The 19,283-nt window shown below is 42.6% G+C and overlaps 1 protein-coding gene across 3 annotated transcripts in view; it reads left to right on the top strand.

Moving 5' to 3' along the window:
• The first annotated feature begins 1,714 nt into the window (after positions 1-1,714).
• Positions 1,715-19,283, top strand: part of esyt2b (extended synaptotagmin-like protein 2b) — a 54,559-nt gene continuing 36,990 nt past the window's right edge. For all 3 annotated transcript variants that reach the window (XM_031835955.1, XM_031835956.1, XM_020494848.2), the window contains exons 1-7: positions 1,715-2,479; positions 5,879-5,920; positions 6,953-7,087; positions 7,373-7,449; positions 7,600-7,672; positions 10,163-10,252; positions 16,852-16,907. In XM_031835955.1, coding sequence (XP_031691815.1) covers positions 2,072-2,479; positions 5,879-5,920; positions 6,953-7,087; positions 7,373-7,449; positions 7,600-7,672; positions 10,163-10,252; positions 16,852-16,907 — 881 coding nt within the window. In that variant the 5' untranslated portion in view covers positions 1,715-2,071. The remainder of the gene's footprint in view (positions 2,480-5,878; positions 5,921-6,952; positions 7,088-7,372; positions 7,450-7,599; positions 7,673-10,162; positions 10,253-16,851; positions 16,908-19,283) is intronic.

A 19,283-nucleotide genomic window follows, 5' to 3' on the forward strand; every position in this document is an offset into this window, starting at 1 on the left:
GCACAACATCAACGCCATAATTTCAAAAATAAACCACTACAATCAATCGAAACAATTGCAATCCCCAATAAATTAATTCAATACCAGAGTCCTAAACTGCCCTAGTAGCACCAGGAAATCAAGATGCAAGGAATTGTGTACGTTATTCCTACAATGGGGGACACTAAAACTAAAGGAGGATTTATCTAAATTGGTTGAGACCAGAGAGACCTCCAGAGCTAATCAATCCTGCGAGCGTGTTTGGTAGCTCATTCTTTATTCGTTAGCAACGAAGTTAGGTAAATTAGAATCTTGTGTAGTAGAGTTTTGTAAACAAAATGGGAATAATGATGGGACTTTATGAGGACCAGCCAACCTTTTGATACAGGATGCAGTTGTGAGTATTAAAACTGTCACCTGTGATAAAGTGAAGGTCGCTATGGTAGAGGGCATCCAAAGATTTAAGTGTAGTGTCTGCTGAAATCTGGTAAAAGGTGCCATCACCATAGTCAAGAAAGGAAAGTTGACTGTACAATCTGCTTCTTAGGGAGAGGCTAAATATATTTATTAAAAAGAAGCCCACTTTAAATCTGAGCTTTTTAACTAGTTCATCCATATGTTTTTTAAACATGAAGTCTTTGTCAATCCAAATGACCAGATATTTATAGGCGGGAATCGATGGGAGAAGCATCCAATGAATAAATATGAAGTTCATCTGAATTTTTTTTTCAAGAATTAGAGAACAACGTGTTTGTATTCTTGCCCACATCAATCAAGTACACGTTTGAAACAAACCAGGGCTTTCTGTAAGGTGACAAAGTCATATTGCAGCTCTAACATAGTCTGGTCAACAGTTGGGGCAATGACGTACATAAATAACAACGTTGTCAGCATACAGATGAATCTTACACGTTTTAACAGATAGACCAGTATTATTTATGTAAATAGTAAAGAGACTACTGACGCCTGCGGTACACCTTTTGTAATATCCAGGACACTTGGCACCATCAGAAATTAGTCTATCTGTCAGATAATTCTCAAACCACTTGCAAGAAGCCTGATCCAGACCTATTTCAGTCAACCTTTGAATGAGGGTGTGATGGTCATTTGTGCATTATGTTTTGAAAAGCCACTTACGGATGGGCTAAAGTGAAAGTGACGAAGATGATGATGGACGAAGAGGATAACTGTTGTCAATAATTATAATAATAATAATAATTATTATTATTATCACTTAGTGGTCCATACATGAGCATGTCTCTACAGTTGCTCGGTACAGGCTGGCGATTTTGTGCCTCTATCGCATGGAGCTGCCTTGACCAACAGTTCCCTGATGGAGTAGAAGTTGACGTTTATTGTCAGGAGTCTTGACCTGGAGGCAGAACTGAGTGATTTCCACTTAGGCCAGCCGCAAAGTCAGAATTGGCTATATTGTAAAAATGTATGAAAACTCAAATGTCTTCATTGTCAATTAATTAATTAATTGTTAATTGTTAGGTATTATGGTTAGCAGTGTGGTTAAGGTTAGGGTTAGGTTTAACTCACAGGAGGTTGGTGACACCTTAATTGGGAAGGATGGGCTCATGGTAATGGATGGACTGAAAAGATATCAAACGGTTTCCACGTGTTTGATGTCATTCCATTTACTTCTCCTAACTAGTATTATGAGCCGTCCTCCCCTCAGCAGCCTCTACTGGTTTAACATCAGATGTTCTGACTTTGTGGCTGTGCCAGCTATTGACCACTGTGCAAAACTGCCTCCAGAATAATATTCATGACGAAAAACGTTAACCTGAGAAGGAGTACAGAACGCGAACGTGCGCTGAGAGAGGAGCACGTGTATTCGAAGAGTGAGACTGCAGTAGTTATGGCAAATGGACTACACGAACTCAACTCGGTATTAGGGAAGCAAGCAGGACAAAATGGGTTTGGATGCGGGTGAACTAACGTGAGCGTAATCTGGGGTTGATAGAGGGTCTTTGCGCTCTGCGCAGGAGGTTGAACATTGGTGATAGTTTAATAAAGAATAGCAGAAGCCTCGGTTTAGGTCTTTACTCTAAAATCCATAAAAACTGTGGGCGCAAAGCAAGGAATGTCAAGAGACAGTATGACGGCTGTACGAGGTGCCCATGCACATAATGGGAGCTCTGCTGGATCAAAGGAGAATGGGCAAAACGCACCGAGCCATGTTCACTCCGAACCCAATACCAACGTCGTTCCACCAGGAGACATCGGCAATGACACGTCTGGGTCGTCTGCGGGTGACCTAACCCAGACATGGATTCAGTTTACGAAGACATTCGTGCTCATTTTCCCCATATATGTTTTGGGATATTTTGAATTTAGTTTTAGTTGGCTTCTAATAGGGCTTGTGATATTTTTCTGGTGGAGGAGAAACACAGGAGGCAAGAACACCCGAATGTACAGAGCTTTGGCATTCTTTGAACAAGAGGAGAGAAATGTCCAACAAAGTCTGACATCTTCTGATTTGCCATCATGGGTAAGATCAAGATTACTTTATAAAGGTGCCTTGGATACTGTCATTGTGCATACAATATTCTCACTATCCCACTGTTAAAATGAGTCACTCTGGATTATTATATGACTACTACATTTGGTATATTCAAATGTAGAAGTCATATAATTATCCAGAAAGTTTGAAGGTGTTTTTTTCTAATACCCAAATAAGCCTATTGTGTAGGCTACAGCACGTGACTAATCACTTTTTAGTTTCTTAGAAAACCATCACCTGATCAGTGTTGACATGTAAAGCTCTGATCACGCAGCTGTCCCCAGCAGTGACATTAGACTAAGCCCCCCCCCAAATACAGCATGGCACAATGGTAAACTGGACACCGGGATGGGAGGGACACGTGTCCCAGAGGAACCCTGTTATTTTAAGACACATTGCTGTGCCGCTGTTGTGGTAACTAACAACACTTTGCATGCATTATTATGCCTGAAAGATGCACCCAGACTAACCTCACTTATTGTTAGCCTGGTCCCAGATCTGTTTGTGCTGTCATTGGCATGACAGTGAGTGACAAGGACCACTCTGATGGCATAAACAGACTGGATGCCATAAACATAAACAGTCTAGCTAAATTTAGGGCCCTACGATAAACCCTACAATAATGCCATCTGACCCAAGTTGAAGAATAGGCATATACTACTAGGCATATACTACTAGGCATATACTACTAGGCATATACTACTAGGCATATACTTGATGACAAGAGAATATTATCTATAATATCTGTGCTTCTGGAGATCTGTTGCTCAGCAAGTGTCTAACTAGGACAGTCTTTAGTTGTTGTCTGTCTCTTCTGCCCTTTCAGTTGACAAGGTGACTACTAATTTGGTTAAGGGGAAAAACATGGGGTTACATGACCAATTTTCACCCTATTTTTATCCTAAATGTTTGGCATTGTCACACTGTGTCATGCCTTGTGGCTTCGTTTCCAAGACACAATTTTCCACAGGGCTCTGTAAAAACAGTCCTTATGGACACCTTTTAATGTGTATAGAAGCCTGCTGAAGGTAGTGTGATGAACTAGATCGGAAGGTCTCTCGAAAGATGATTTAATTTAGAAGGAAATTAAATGTCTGCCTCAGAGCTGCTCCACACAGGGAGCTGCCAGCAGCATCGATTCAGCGAGTCAGTATATTACCGCTTTCTCATCAGAATTCACTAGTCACTACTGTGCTGTGCAGTGCTAAACTGTGCCTAGCAGTACTGAGCTGGACTGGGCGCACTGTGTTGTGCCCTGTTCTTGGCAGGCTGCCATAGGCACGCCTCAGGTACTGAAGGAGAGACTGACCGCTGGTGCTCAGCTGCCTCAGTCTGGACACTCCCAGCTGATCACTCAGACTGAGACGCTGAAACGTGTGTGTGATTGTGTGGATTTTTGCGATTAACGTGTGTGTTACTTCCTTTTATTGTATAGAAATGTATATTTTTGTATCTACAGGGCTCATCTATAAAATAGACCTTGGTCTCAGCGTGACTTCCCTGTCAAAATAAAGGTTAATTAAAAAAAAAATGTAATGTGACACTTGGGTTGTGTTTCTGAAAAGAAGGAGCAGGAGAAGGGGCAGGAGGAGAAGGAGGTATCTGAAACAAGGAGCTATACAAAAGCTTCCTGTCCTCTGGGAGATACACTCACTCAGACAGAGTTGCTCTTCCACCACACTGTGAAATACACCTATTCCCTATGTCAATAGAATGATCTAATAGACACGAAGGTACAGTAATGGTTGCCCACCTCCTTGTCAAGATAGTATAAGTATAATGTGTTCTAATCCTGCTCTCTTGATTGGAATCGAAATCCACAGTCCTCAATCTCCACATTTGCACCCTTAGTTTCAGTGCACATACTGTACCTTTGAGTGAGTGGAAAGGAAAGTGTAGATCATGTAAACACAGCAGTGTAACACATCATCTATAAACATTGCTCTATAGGTTTGTCCTAGAGACAAGTAGCAGAACAGGAAGAAATATGCCGTGCTCTCATACATAAATAGTGAATGCCCCGACTGCTCCTGTTTGTTTGGGAAATAAATCTGCTTTGAGTCAGGCCAGTGCTTAATACTGCCTACACTAAAGTAAGATGCTGCTGCTTATTCTGTCTCCTATGAGACACAAGCACCAAGCATCTCAAGTTAGCTACCGTTCGGGAAAACAAGTCAATCCTTTCCCTGAGTCACTTAAAGGGATAGGATACATTGATGTCCACTCTAATGGAGTTTTATACCTTTAGGTGTGTAATGTTATTCAGTACATGCAAGTTGCTTCCATCATGCTTCCAAAGCATTTCTATAGTTATATAACAGCATCTCTATTCAATTCACTTAAATGGACAGTACTGGATTTTAAATTACATATCCATTTCTGTTGAGGCATGATGCACATCCATCCTCTTGACATTTACCCAGTAATTTGATATCACTCCTAATTTATTCTTTGAGTAAATTCTGTATCCGCAAGGCTCTATCCCCTGCCCGCTATTTTGTGAATTGGTTGCTTTACAGTATATGTCAGGTTAATGGAAAGCCTGTCAACTTGAGTGCTCCTGATTGCATAACAGCCACACTTGTGGCTGGTAAAAACGCTAGGCCTGAATCTGTCAAACCCAGCAGCAGTTTATCTCCCTACTTCCCATTCCTCTCACTTTCTGAGCCTACGCTCCTCTATGCTGTCACACTAATGCTGAATCAGCGCTTTTCTGACCTGAATTAGCATTACAGCCCCCTGTAGCTGTCGCATTCAATGTTGTTGCCACGGCTACACCTCTAGTGCCACCTCTCCCAAGAGGATAACACATGACAGCACACTTCCTCTGTGTTGTTCTGAAAAGGCTTGGCCGAGTGGCAGCCTCTATAGAAACGTTTTGTTTTTAGACTATAATGATTGTAGGCCTATGAAAAGTGGTGTGTGTGTGTGTGTGTGTGTGCATGCGTGCATGTGTGGGTACAGTATGTGGGCTGTGTGGGCAGTATGTATGCTCAGGGCTCTCCCACTGATGCACAGCGCATACTGTGTGCAGTATTCAGTGGATAGCTCCAGCTACAGTACTGTTATGTCTTTGTAATAGCCAGGAGGGTTCAGGCAGGCTGCATCCCAAATGGCACTCTATGCCCTATGGGCCCTGGTCAAAAGTAGTGTACTATAGGAATAGGTTGCTATTTGGGACACAACCCAGGCTGCAGACAGACTGCTGCTGAACCTAGGCAGAATATCCACCAGCTATTTAAGTTAAAATAACAATGCAACAATGTGGTTGTTACGATGGAATCAGTATGAGTACTGGTACTTGAAAATGGGAAAATAAAACAGTGTTTGAGCATGTAAACAGTAACAATACCAAGACCCATTGATGTCTCATTTTCTTCCTTTTAGGTCAACTTCCCGGATGTAGAAAGAGTAGAGTGGCTGAATAAGGTAAAATAACAACAACAACAAAAAGAACATAGTGTGTCAGATGTTCCATTTCTAATTTGATGAAGACCTACTTTTTCCCTGCTGGGTTTTGCGGTGTAGATACCACTGGAACAGTATCTGTACTGTAGCCCCTCCCTCCCTCACTGCAGCGCTGTAAATATAGATATACTGGGATGTACTGTACCCTGCCGTGGGTTGAACCACACAGCTGCTCTATTTTTGCAGCATACTCTATGCATAAATCAGGAAATCAATCAGATGTAAGAGTCTCTTAAAAGGGCAATCTGGTCAGCTTGCCACTGTTTTTGGTAAACAGCTAAGGGAAAAAGGGCTGGAGAAGTGTAAATGCTCTCAAATTCCTAGACGGATCTATCGATAGAAGGACTGACCATCCATGAGATACAAATCATAGTTTTAACCATGCTTTGAGGCTATACAGTGTTTGTTTACGCTCATTGTTTACAAACAATGGAATAAAACTTAGATTTTGGGTTCTGATGGGGAACTACAGTTGAACTAAGCTCAGGTTATATTCTTCACGTAATCAATGGTTATATAATATATATTTCATTTAAAAGTCCAATATTAGATGTAGCAACTGCAGATTGCCGCTTTAAGCCGTTCCATAAGGTAATGACCTGAAAACTAAGTTTCAAATATTTATTGTGTTACACATCATTACCGAAATAAAACACGTGGTGATTGAAATTTCATAGTTGAGTTTCACCAGTATTATAGAACTGATGAGACAATTGAAATGCCTTTGCATCACTTTTAGAATATTGCTGGGCCAGTTTTCACAGAGTCTCAGAGAAGGAGCGCTAATCTAGGAAAAAGGTCCCACCCATCTTATTTCATTATGATTGAAAGGCAAGACTGAGACACTTTTTGAATATGTGCCCTGATATTGAAGAATGAATTCAGTGAATTCACTCTGCTTCCTAAATGTCATTTTATGACTCATTGGATGATGGTCAGAATGTGGGCCCAGTGTCAACTCACTGATCCGTTCTCCTCCCTGTGGCCCTGCAGACTGTGAGACAGATGTGGCCGTATATTTGCCAGTTCGTAGAGAAGCTGCTCCGCGAGACTATCGAGCCGGCTGTGAAGGGAGCCAACTCCCACCTCAGCACCTTCTGTTTCAGCAAGATTGACATGGGGGACAAGGTGAGCATCAAGACTTATCAGCAGGAGTCTCTACCGAACCCTGCATTATGCTTACTGTTTATGGGATGTTTTTCAACTGTTCAACTAACTGCTGCACTTTTGCTATTGGAGGGCAAAAGGGCACGAGCATCCCTAGAAGCCCTTTCTGTTCACGTGACTGTGGTGGATGGGGTGTCTCCTTAATAGCTTCCAGGAAGGGTCACAGAGTAGTGGCGAAGTTCATACTGGGTAAAACACAAGCGTGAGGCCCGGTGGTGATGTCATTTGTCTTGTATTTGTGTTTAGCCTTTGAGGATTAACGGGGTCAAGGTTTACACAGAGAATGTGGACAAGCGTCAGATCATCATGGACCTACAGATCAGGTGACCAGACTATCTCTATTTTGGACAGAATGTACTGTGTGTAGTAAGTCATGTGGTTTAATTATTTGTTATTAAATTACACCAACTGTACATGAACACTTTCATGTGATTTTTGATGATGCTGATAATTGTGTTTTTTTCCCCCTTCAGTTTTGTTGGAAATACTGAAATTGATGTGGATGTCAAAAGATACTACTGCAAAGCTGGTATTAAAAGCATACAGGTAATGTAGACATTCTATTTCATAGGAATGTAAAACCCCAGGAGGGGGGACTGTTTTTGTTTAGTTTTTTTAACAAATACACTACACTTGCAGCCGGAAATGGACTATAAAACTCTGTAATGGTTGGTCTGATTGTCGTTTCTGCCACTAAAGACCTGTTCAGAAGAGTAGAAGATGGTTCAATTCAAACCAATGTTGTGAAATCATATTGCAGTTACTTTATTATGCCCGCTTGCTCAACTTGTTTTTCATTGCAATGACTAGCAAGCAAAATACCATGTGATCAGTGACCGTGTGTGTGTGTGTGTGTGTGTGTGTGTGTGTGTGTGTGTGTGTGTGTGTGTGTGTGTGTGTGTGTGTGGGAGAGAATAGAGGGTAGAACAAAACAAGTGTTTATATGCCATTGGCCATTGCATGGCAGCAGTGAAACATAGCTGTCAGGAAAAGCAATCAGTCTCCTTGGAGACTAAGATCTGTTAGGATTGTTAGTAAGGAAAGTCCTATAATACCAACCTGGACTCAGGGGTAGACGTAACATAGTACATGTAAATCCGGGACACTCCAATTAGTATGGTGCATGCAACGCCAGGGGTGTGGGTTCAAATCCCATGAGGGACCAGTATGGAAAAATATAAAAATGTATACACTTACTACTTAAGAACGTTTGCTAAATGACTTAAATGTAAAATGTATTATATGTTCCATTTCGTATGGTATGTATTAATTTGTATGATATGTTACGCATTGCAATTCAAACAATATGTTGCGAATTGCAATTCATACAATGTGTTACTAATTTGCAAAACGTATGATATTTTACGAATTCTAATTTGTTTTGGCTAATTTTAGCTAGGTGATTATGGCTAGCTAGGCTAGGGGTTAAGATTAGGGTTAGGAGTTAGGTCATGAACCATCAAAATCATGTTTTTCATTAAATGTGATTATATTTGAAGGAAACTAGTATGATGACCAAAGTATGAAACATTTATTTTAGTTCTACATTGATAAAGTTTAATCTTTGACCCACTGGTCCCATCTCCCATGTCAAACAGTTCAAATCAAATCAAAAGTTGGATTCATTGTTAAGGTGACATCACCTTACCTCTCTTTTTAATACACCAATGATAACATGATATTCTCTTATTTAATTTAAATAAGTATGGCCTCGTAACCAACATCGGCTAAGGCATGTTTGTAGAGGGGCGGGGTTTATATAGCTAGATTGCTACTTTGACTGTAGGGTGTCAGCAATAATAAAAAAATGAATCTAATTAAAAGTTTACCCTATTCATCTATGGCAAAGATATTTATATGTTTCCCCTTCCATCTGTGTCTGGTGTTAGCTAGTTACTGGCTTGTTCTTCAGCCAGCATGGAACAAGAGGGGGGGAAGGGACGTTCAAAACTCTGACGCAGTTGTCAAGTCAACACATCCATCAGTGCTGCTGTGAACCGCATCACAAGAAACATGCCAAATGGGAGATGTGTATATATAAAAAAAAAAATGCATATCAGTGATGCAATTTCATTGTCGTTTAAGTTGCTTTGTGTATCACCAAATTAGCTTGAGATGATTTTACTGCAACACTGCTCGCTGCATCCAAGTTGCTTGACATAGGCATTACAAACACTGTCAGTCAAGGTGAGCTCATGAGTATAAACTCCCTGACCACTCACCCTGTCTTTTCAAACTTCCTGGTAATACTTTTCAGAATTACTGTTCAGGACCTTTAAGGTTTGGATTTGGAGAAGGGTTAGCTAACATGCTAAGTAGTTCCAAAGTAGGTAAAAAAAAGTAGTCAGTAGTTGCAAAGTTACTAATTAGTTAAAATGCAAAAGTTGTCCGTGATGAAATTCCTACACACAACCTTTGGGTTGATCGACATTCGCGTTGTACGCCCACTCATCCACCCTGACCAACCACCCCACTTTAGTTTTTGCCTTAAGTAAACTTCTGTCTCATGTAACCATACCAAACGTAACATATTATACTCATTTGATGGCCCGGATTTACGTTTACTATGTTACATCTAGTGTATGAGACCAGGCTGACTATACCGAACCAGCTCCGATTTCTCATACTCACAGCACATCATATAGAGGTGTTTGGAAACACCATGCTTATGATTAAAACTACCACTTCTTTTTGTGTGAATTTTTTATTAGTCAACATAATAATAAATCAGCACTTAAACAACCTGCTAGTCTTTGAGAGATAGTATTAGCCCAATATTTGTTTAGGAAGTTGAGGATGACATAACATAACTGCTCTATGTTGGCCTGATAATAATGACAGTGAGGGGGGCCATCTTTGTAATGTCCGAGCCTCCGCTCTGGAATGTTCCCATAGAGCTTATTAGGTGGGTCAAGGACCTGCAGAGTGTTAGTTCCATGATACTGAAAGCTACCTTAACATTGTGTCTTGTGTGTGTTTCTGTTTTATCTCTGCGAGCGAGTGTGTTTATCTTAATGACTCTTTTGTGTTTCACAGCTCCATGGAGTGTTGAGAGTAGTCATGGAGCCGTTGCTAGGTGACATGCCTCTTGTCGGAGCTCTGTCCCTGTTCTTCCTGAAAAAACCTGTAAGTTCTAGTACCTTGAACACACTTCCTCTTTCTACCATTTGGATTTCAGGCCACTTGCATCGTCATCTGCTAACAGGACAGTTGTTTGACAATGGGTATTTTATCACTGTCTTCCTTCCTCTAGTGCTGAGCCTCCAGGCCCCTGTTCTGCCTAAACATTTGGCCGATTTAAGTCAAATACCAGTCCCCATTGGAGACACTGGAGCCTTAAATAGACACAGATCAGGCTAGTCCTACTTTGGTGGATTTCTTATCACTGCCTACACCAACCTCAGAGCAGACAGCAGAGAGGGGAAGCAGGAGGAGAGTGTGTAGTGGTTAGACTGTAAATCACAGTGTTGTTACATGGTGCCGTGAGAGCAGACCACAAACTCTGGAACAGCAACTCTTGGGCATGCTATATATATATCTCTGTTATCTGTCATCCTAAAAATGGGAAAACAGCTATGCACATTTTATAGAGGAAATGTTGAGGTAAAGGATAAAAAGTATTGCAAAGATCATAAGTGATCCTCTTTTCATTGATGTAGGGAGACAGACTATATACCATATTCTCCAGAATGCATCACAGTGAAGGGGACAACCCTTCATTCTTTTTATTTATTTATTTATGTCATTATTTTTGTGGTATCCAATTGGTAGTTTACAGTCTTGTCCCATCGCTGCAACTCCCGTACGGACTCGGGAGAGGCGAAGGTCGAGAGCCGTGCGTCCTCCAAAACACGACCCAGCCAAGCCGCACTGCTCCTTGACAAAATGCCCGCTTAACCCAGGAGGAAACACTGTACACCCGGCGACCATGTCAGCGTGCGTTGTGCTCGGCCCGCCACAGGAGTCGCTAGTGCGCGATGGGACAAGGACATCCCTGCCGGCCAAACCCTCCCCTAACCCGGACGACGCTGGGCCAATAGTGTGCCGCCCCATGGGTCTCCCGGTCGCGCCGAATACAACTGTTGTAGACCTTACAGTGAAATGCTTACTTACAGGCTCTAACCAACAGTGCAATTTTTAAGTAAAAAAAAAGGTATTAGGTGAACAATAGATAAGTAAAGAAATAAAAACAACAGTAAAAAAGATTTTGAAAAATAACAGTAGCAAGGCTATAACAGTAGAGGCTATATACAGGCTCGGTTAGTTGGACTGGCCTTTCATTCTCCTCCTGAAATGGTTCGATCTTGACTGCCAAATAAAATAAAACATTCTGACACAACTAGGAGACCATATTAGGCGAAGCCCTTGTCCGTGCTCTGTTGCCAGAGAGAACTGGAGGGAAAACGCCCTTAGAAAGGCTACTCAAGATCAGTAATGCACAGCTGCAATGCACAGCTGCAAAGTCCCTGTGTATGTGGTCTCAATGATCCTCCATTAGTTGATAAATGTTTTGCTTGGAGAAGAAGCTCTAGTTGCCCCACAATGTACAAAAAAAAAAATGCTGGGTTAAAAATAACCCAGCGCTAGGTAAATAGTGGACAGAACACACGTTATTTTGTTTCAGCCAGTTGGGTCACTTAGTTGGGTCATTTTCTTTGAAGACTGGAGGTGTGGATAATAGGGGTGTGGCTTTCAGATAGTAGTTTTTGGCCGTTCGTGAAATGTCATTCTGTTTGATTTGTTGTACTGTCGTCACATGTATGTTAAGGTTGAGCATTGACACGTTCATAGTTTTAATGAGGCTTTCACAAGACTATGAGTTCCCCACTTTGTTATAATCTAAAAAATAAGATCTTATTAGGTTTATGTTCAAATATGTAATGTGAAAAAATATTTTACAAATTGAAATGTAGAACTTAACATGATGAACAGGAATGCCATTTACTCTCACTGGTGTCCAAAATGAAATATCTGAAAGCCATGCCTCCCCCAATAGGCCATGCCTCCCCCAATAGGCCATGCCTCCTGAAAATAACCTATGGGTTACATTAAAAAGACCCAACTGCTGGTGAATAAAATAAAATAGAAAGTTGTATTTGTGACATGCTTCGTAAACAACAGGTGCAGACTAGAGGTGAAATGCTTGCTTACGGGCCCTTCCCAACAATGCAGAAATAGAAAAAAATATATAATAGAAAAATAGTAACACGAGGAATTCATACACAATGAGTAACGATAACTTGGCTATATACACGGGGTACCAGTACTGAGTTGATTTGCAGGGGTACAATAGCAGCAGTGTATGTGAGTCAAAACAGTTTGTGCAAAAAGGGTCAATACAGATAGTCCAGGTAGCTGTTTGATTAACTATTTGACTAACTATTTAGCAGTCTTATGGCTTGGGGGTAGAAGCTGTTCAGGGTCCTTTTGGTTCCAGACTTGGTGCATCGGCACCTCTTGCTGTGCGGTAGCAGAGAAAACAGTCTGTGACTTGGATGGCTGGAGTCTTTGACCATTTTTAGGGCCTTTCACTGACACCGCCTGGTATAGAGGTCCTGGATGGCAAGGAGTTCGGCCCCAGTGATGTACTGGGCCGCACAAACTTTTAGAGGATTTGAGGGCCAATGCCAAATCTTTTCAGCCTCCTGAGTGGGAAGAGGTATCTTGGCCAGGTCGAAGTTGGCCTACCTGGTTAAATAAAGGTGAAATAAAAAAATAAAAAAGTGATGAGCTGTAGTCAATCAACAGCATTCTCACGTAGGTGTTCCTATTATCCAGGTGGGAGAGGGCAGTGTGGAGTGCAATAGAGATTGGGTCATCTGTGGATCTTTTGGGGCGGTATGCGAATTGGAGTGGGTCCGGGTTGTCTGGGAAGATGGTGTTGATGTGAGCCATGACAGCCTTTCAAAGCATTTCATGGCTACAAATGTGAGTGCTACGGGGCAATAGTCATTTGGACAGGTTACCTTGGCATTTTTGGGCACAGGAACTATGGTGGTCTGCTTGAAACATGTAGGTATTACAGTCTGGGTCAGGGAGAGTTTGAAAATGTCAGTGAAGACACTTGCCAGCTGGTCAGCACATGCTCTTGAGTACGCGTCCTGGTGATCTGTCTGGCCCTGCAACCTTGTGAATGTTAACCTGTTTAAAGGTCTTACTCACATCGGCGATGGAGAGCGAGATCACACAGTTGTCCAGAACAGCTGGTGCTCTCATGCATGGTTTAATGTTGCTTGCCTCAAAGCAAGCATCGAAGGCATTTAGCTCGTCTGGTAGGCTGGCGTCACTGGGCAGCACGTGGCTGGGCTACCCTTTGTAATCCCTGATAGTTTACAAGCCCTGCCCCATCCGATGAGCGTCAGAGCCGGTGCAGCAGGATTTGATCTTAGTTCTGTATTGACGCTTTTCCTGTTTGATGGCTCGTCAGAGGTCGTAGCAGGATTTCTTTATAAGCATCCGGATTAGTGTCAAGCTCCTTGAAAGCAGCAGCTCTAGCCTTTAGCTCAGTGCAGATGTTGCCTGTAATCCATGGCTTCTGGTTGGGATATGTACAGTACCAGTCAAAAGCTTGGACACACCTACTCATTCCAGGGTTATCTGTCTCTCTTGCACTGTCACTTCCTCTTTCAAGTCCTAGGGTTTAAGGAAAGGATTTATCTCTGAATCAGAGAGGTGTGGGGGGCTGTCTTAATTGACATCTAGCACCTGGGGAGCAGGTGTTGTTGGGGTGTTAACTGCCTTTCTCAAGGTCAGAACAGCAGATTTTTCCACCTCGCCAGCTCTGGGATTTGAACCAGCAACCTTTTGGTTACTGGCCCAACACTCTTAAACGCTAGGCTACCTGCCACCCATGGTCTAGGGCCTGGTCCAGAGTGAGCAAAATGTTCAGAGCTGCCGACTCGTTGAAGTAGACATTGTCATCCAAATAAAACCTCAACTGATGGTTAAATTTACCCATGTTTGGATAATCAGGTTATTTTCAGGAGGCGTGGCGTATTGATGACTTGGCTTTCCAATAGTTTTTTTGGGCCACCTGTGAGGGTAAATGTAATTCCTGTTCATCAAGTTAAGTTTGTACACTGCAAATTTAAATATTCCTTCAATATTTTTACATATCACATATTTTAATATAAATGCAATAACATTATTACTTAAACATTATAACAAAGTAGTAGCTACCAATATTGAGATATGCATAGGCACTTGAGGAACTCATACTCTTGTGTAAACCTCATAAGAGCAACAAAAGTGTCAGTGCTTAACATGTAATAACACCAGAACATGAACCAGAATGACATTTACTCTCACGGGCAGACAAAAATAACTACACTGAACAAAAATATAAATGCAACAATTTCAACGAGTTACAGTTCATTTAAGGAAATCAGTCCATATGAGATATGTTCAAATCCCTAATATATGGATTTCACATGACTGAGCAGGGGTGCAGCCATAGGTGGGCCTGGAAGAGCATAGGCCTAGCCAGTTGGGAGCCAGGCCCAGCCAATCAGAAAGTTTATTACAGACATAAATAATTCTCACCACCTTCTTCCCCCCCTCAGACGATCCCACGTGAAGAAGCCAGATGTGGAGGTCCTGGGGTGGGGTGGTTACACTTGGTCTGTGGTTGTGAGGCCGGTTGAACGTACTGTAAATTCTCTAAAACGAAGTTGGAGGAGACTTATGGTAGATAAATGAACATTAAATTATCTGGCAACAGCCCTGGTGAACATTCCTACACTCAGCATGCCAATTGCACAGTCCCTCAACTTGAGACAACTGTGGCATTGTGTTGTGTTACACAACTGCACATTTTAGAGTGGCCTTTTATTGTCCCCCAGCACAAGGTGCACCTGTGTAATGATCATGCTGTTTAATCAGCTTCTTGATATGCCACACCTGTCAGGGGGATGGATTATCTTGGTAAAGGAAAAATGCTCACTAACAGGGCTGTAAACAAATTTGTGCACAAAATTTGAGAGAAAGGTTTTTTTGTGAGTATGGAGCATTTCTGGGATCTTTTATTTCAGCTCATTAAACATGGGACCAACACTTTACCTGTTGCGTTTATAGTTTTGTTCTGTATGTTTGAAAGCCACGCCCCTCCTAAGCCATGCCCCTACTAAGTCATGCCTCCATACTAAGTCATGCCTCCATAGCGCAATAACCCACATCAATAACCCAACAACCCAACTAAGTGACCAAACTGGCTTGGTCCTAATAACCCTCTGTCCAACATTTATCCAAATTGGATTGTTTTTAACCCAGCACCTTTTTTTGCTGTTGTTGAGTGTGCTCTGCCAATTTACTGCTACAGTACTTGCTGTATACGGCTTCTCTACTGCAGCACTGGTGAGACTCCGGCTTTTTTGGGTCTCAGCACCAGCGTTAAACACAAAATGCAACACATTTTGGCCATGCACTGGTACCAATCCATACAGTGGAGATGCACCAAATGGCTACTTTGATTGCCTTGCGGTGTTCCAATCAGTCCTTGCTCAAAACTATACCTGCTGCATTGTAGGCAACAGAGAGAGAGAGAGGGAGGAGGGGACTATAGAAACGCATTGAAATTGATTCCTTGAGCCAAGAGACACGTCAGTGCTCCGCATGAATAAAAAATACCTTTCGGCTTAGAAGTTACCACCAGTCCGACTCCTAGATTTCATATTTTTCTGGCTTAGCTGTGCTGTCTCCTTTACCAAATATGAGGTGTGATTTAAAACGTGCATTGTCCACCTTTGCTCTACGCAACAATGTTAACACTTTATATCCACAGAACCTTTAGGTAAGAGACTTTCCACGGAATTATACAGTCCCTGAACTCAATAGACCCCGCGTGCATCCCAAATGGCACCATATTCCCCATGTTGTGCGCTACTGTTGACCAGGTCCCAAAGGGAATCTACTTAGGGAATAGGATGCAGTTTGGGACAACAGCTCCTGTATACAGAAGTGGTTCCAGAGGATTGTTTTTGTAATAAATCTTTCAGCAGGTCAAGTGTTTGTCCAATCTGTGGCCTGGTATCTCTGGTGTCAGTGACCTGGGTATTACTCATATACATACTGTACAAGGCTGTATGTCCCCATTTCAACAGTAGGTGAGATAAGAGACAGCTGAAACAAGTGAAACAATTAAGTACAGTATTTAACTATAGGGTAGCCTGGTGGAACCAACCTAATTCCGGTGTTCAACACACAATGGTGAACTTAGCCTGGTGGAAATAGCCTAACCGCTAACTATCAGGTAAAACTAGGGCACAATTGCAGCTAAAAACATGCTTGTGTTGACATGCCAGCTTGTCTTATTTTAGTGTGTAAAAAATGTCAGGTTTCCTATGAAATTGGTTTATTTAGCAAGAGGCAAGGCAATTAGCTTTCTTGGCTTCTGTTTCACTTTGCTGCACTCTCCATTGTCAGAATGCTATCTTTTGTTTTTAATCATCAAGAGATTTACACCAACACACTGTCACTCACTCGGATGACTGAGTCACATAACAATGAAGTTAAGTGCTTGAATCAATTAAGATCATTTATTTGATCTCCCCACTCCTTCTGGCTGGTGTCCCGCTCTGCAGTTTTCCTTTTTTATTATGACGGGCTTTGTTTTTAGATCACTTAAGTAAGTAAAAAGAAAAGCACTGGTGTGGCAAATGAATCTTTCTAAGTACATCATGTTCTTCCAGTTTCCAGACAGCTAAATCCGTTCTTTTGTTTTTATCTAGCTTCTGGAAATCAACTGGACAGGCTTCACCAATATACTAGACATTCCTGGGCTGAAGTAAGTAAACTGTGTCTCTTTTGTGCTCCAGCGTGTAGTTTCCCCAAGCGACAGACCTAGGATCAGCTTCCCCTCCCCCAATTCTAACCACCGTTAGTGCACAGCAAATTCTCCAGAGTAAAAAACCCCCACTGAGTGTAAGAAATGGACTGTATTTCTGATTTGAGTGAGAATGGGATGGCCTCCAATGGGCTTGATCACTTTCATTCTTTTTTATTTTGACAAAGGTCAGTCATCGGAGAACATTGAAGTAATAGTATGTAGTATGCTTCTAGGAACAAAGTAAAGAAGTGTCAGTTAAACCTAAATCCACAACAAGCTGTGATTACCCTGGCGCAATTCATCAATACACATTTCCCATATAATGCTACTCAAAAGGGTGCTATAAGTAGCAATACTGAAAGGGCTTAAACTTAAATGAATAATATGTCAAATGCTGACGCTAAGTAGCCATAGGCAAACAATAGGGCAGTAGAGCATCAAAAGTAAAGTTCAAGAACATTGTCTGATAACCCAGAAACTATAGAACAAATCAAAGTACATAGTAAGACAAACTCACTCACTTTTGTTCAATGACGCTTACTGCTGATCCTCAGATGATGGCTGCTGTTCAATTCATTGTTTGGTGTGGTCAGGGAGGAAGAGGAAGAGAGAGGAGAAGGTTGCAATTGCGGCTTGCAATTTGGGGCGTTCCTGCATCTGCATTGATACATTTTTAAGCTAGGTCAGGAGGGTGGCGTGGGCGCTCCAGTACAGTAGATGGCGTAAATGCACAATAATGTTAGATGCCAGCGCCCGATAAACCCCACAGAAGAGAGGGCGTGGGCGACAACGATAGCTAGCTAGCCGTACACCTGTAGGCAGTTTTCCCACGGTTCTGTTAATGATGGCGAGGGCAGGTGTTCAGCAGGTGGGAGTGAAGGACACTCTGTGCTATCTTAGTGGTTAAGGGCGCTGTACTGCAGCGACAGCTGTGCCACCAGAGACGCTGGGTTCACGCCCAGGCTCTGTCGTAACTGGCCGCGACCAGGAGGTCCGTGGGGCGACGCACAATTGCATAGCGTCGTCTGGGTTAGGGAGGGCTTGGCCGGTAGGGATAACCTTGTCTCATCGTGCACCAGCGACTCCTGTGGCGGGCCAGGCTCAGTGCACGCTAACCAAGGTTGCCAGGTGCACAGTGTTTCCTCCGACACATTGGTGCGGCTGGCTTCCGGGTTGGATGCGTGCTGTGTTAAGAAGCAGTGCGGCTTGGTTGGGTTGTGTATCGGAGGATGCATGACTTTCAACCTTCGTCTCTCCCGAGCCCGTACAGGAGTTGTAACGATGAGACAAGATATTAGCTACTAACAATTGGATACCACGAAATTGGGGAGAAAAAAACACACACAAAAAACAATGGAAGTGTTGAGTCTGTGGACCCATGTACAGTCGTGGCCAAAGGTTTTGAGAATACTGAAGTATAATTACAAGCATTTCATACGTGTCAAAGGCTTTTATTGACAATTACATGAAGTTGACGCAAAGAGTCAATATTTGCAGTGTTGACCCTTCTTTTTCAAGACCTCTTTAATCTGCCCTGGCATGCGGTCAGTTAACTTCTGGGCCACATCCTGACTGATGGCAGCCTATTCTTGCATAATCAATGCTTGGAGTTTATCAGAATGTGTGGGTTTTTGTTTGTCCACCCCACCCGCCTCTTGAGGATTGACCACAAGTTCTCAATGGGATTAAGGTCTGGGGAGTTTCCTGGCCATGGACCCAAAATATCTATGTTTTGTTCCCCGAGCCACTTAGTGATCACTTTTGCCTTATGGCAAGGTGCTCCATCTTGCTGGAAAAGGCATTGTTTGTCACCAAACTGTTCCTTGATGGTTGGGAGAAGTTGCTCTCAGAGGATGTGTTGGTACCATTCTTTATTCATGGCTGTGTTCTTAGGCAAAATTGTGAGTGAGCCCACTCCCTTGACTGAGAAGCAACCCCACACATGAATGGTCTCAGGATGCTTTACTGTTTGCATGACACAGGACTGATGGTAGCGCTCACCTTGTCTTCTCCGGACAAGCTTTTTTCCGGATGCCCCAAACAATCGGAAAGAGGATTCATCAGAGAAAATGACTTTACCCCAGTCGTCAGCAGTTCAATGCCTGGACCTTTTGCAGAATATCAGTCTGTCCCTGATGTTTTTCCTGGAGAGAAGTGGCTTCTTTGCTGCCCTTCTTGACACCAGGCCATCTTCCAAAAGTCTTCGCTTCACTGTGCGTACAGATGCACTCACACCTGCCTGCTGCCATTCCTGAGCAATCTCTGTACTGGTGGTGCCCCGATCCCACAGCTGAATCAACTTTAGGAGACGGTCCTGGTGCTTGCTGGACTTTC

The sequence above is a fragment of the Oncorhynchus kisutch genome, linkage group LG11 (assembly GCF_002021735.2).
Source record: "Oncorhynchus kisutch isolate 150728-3 linkage group LG11, Okis_V2, whole genome shotgun sequence".
NCBI lineage: Eukaryota > Metazoa > Chordata > Actinopteri > Salmoniformes > Salmonidae > Oncorhynchus > Oncorhynchus kisutch.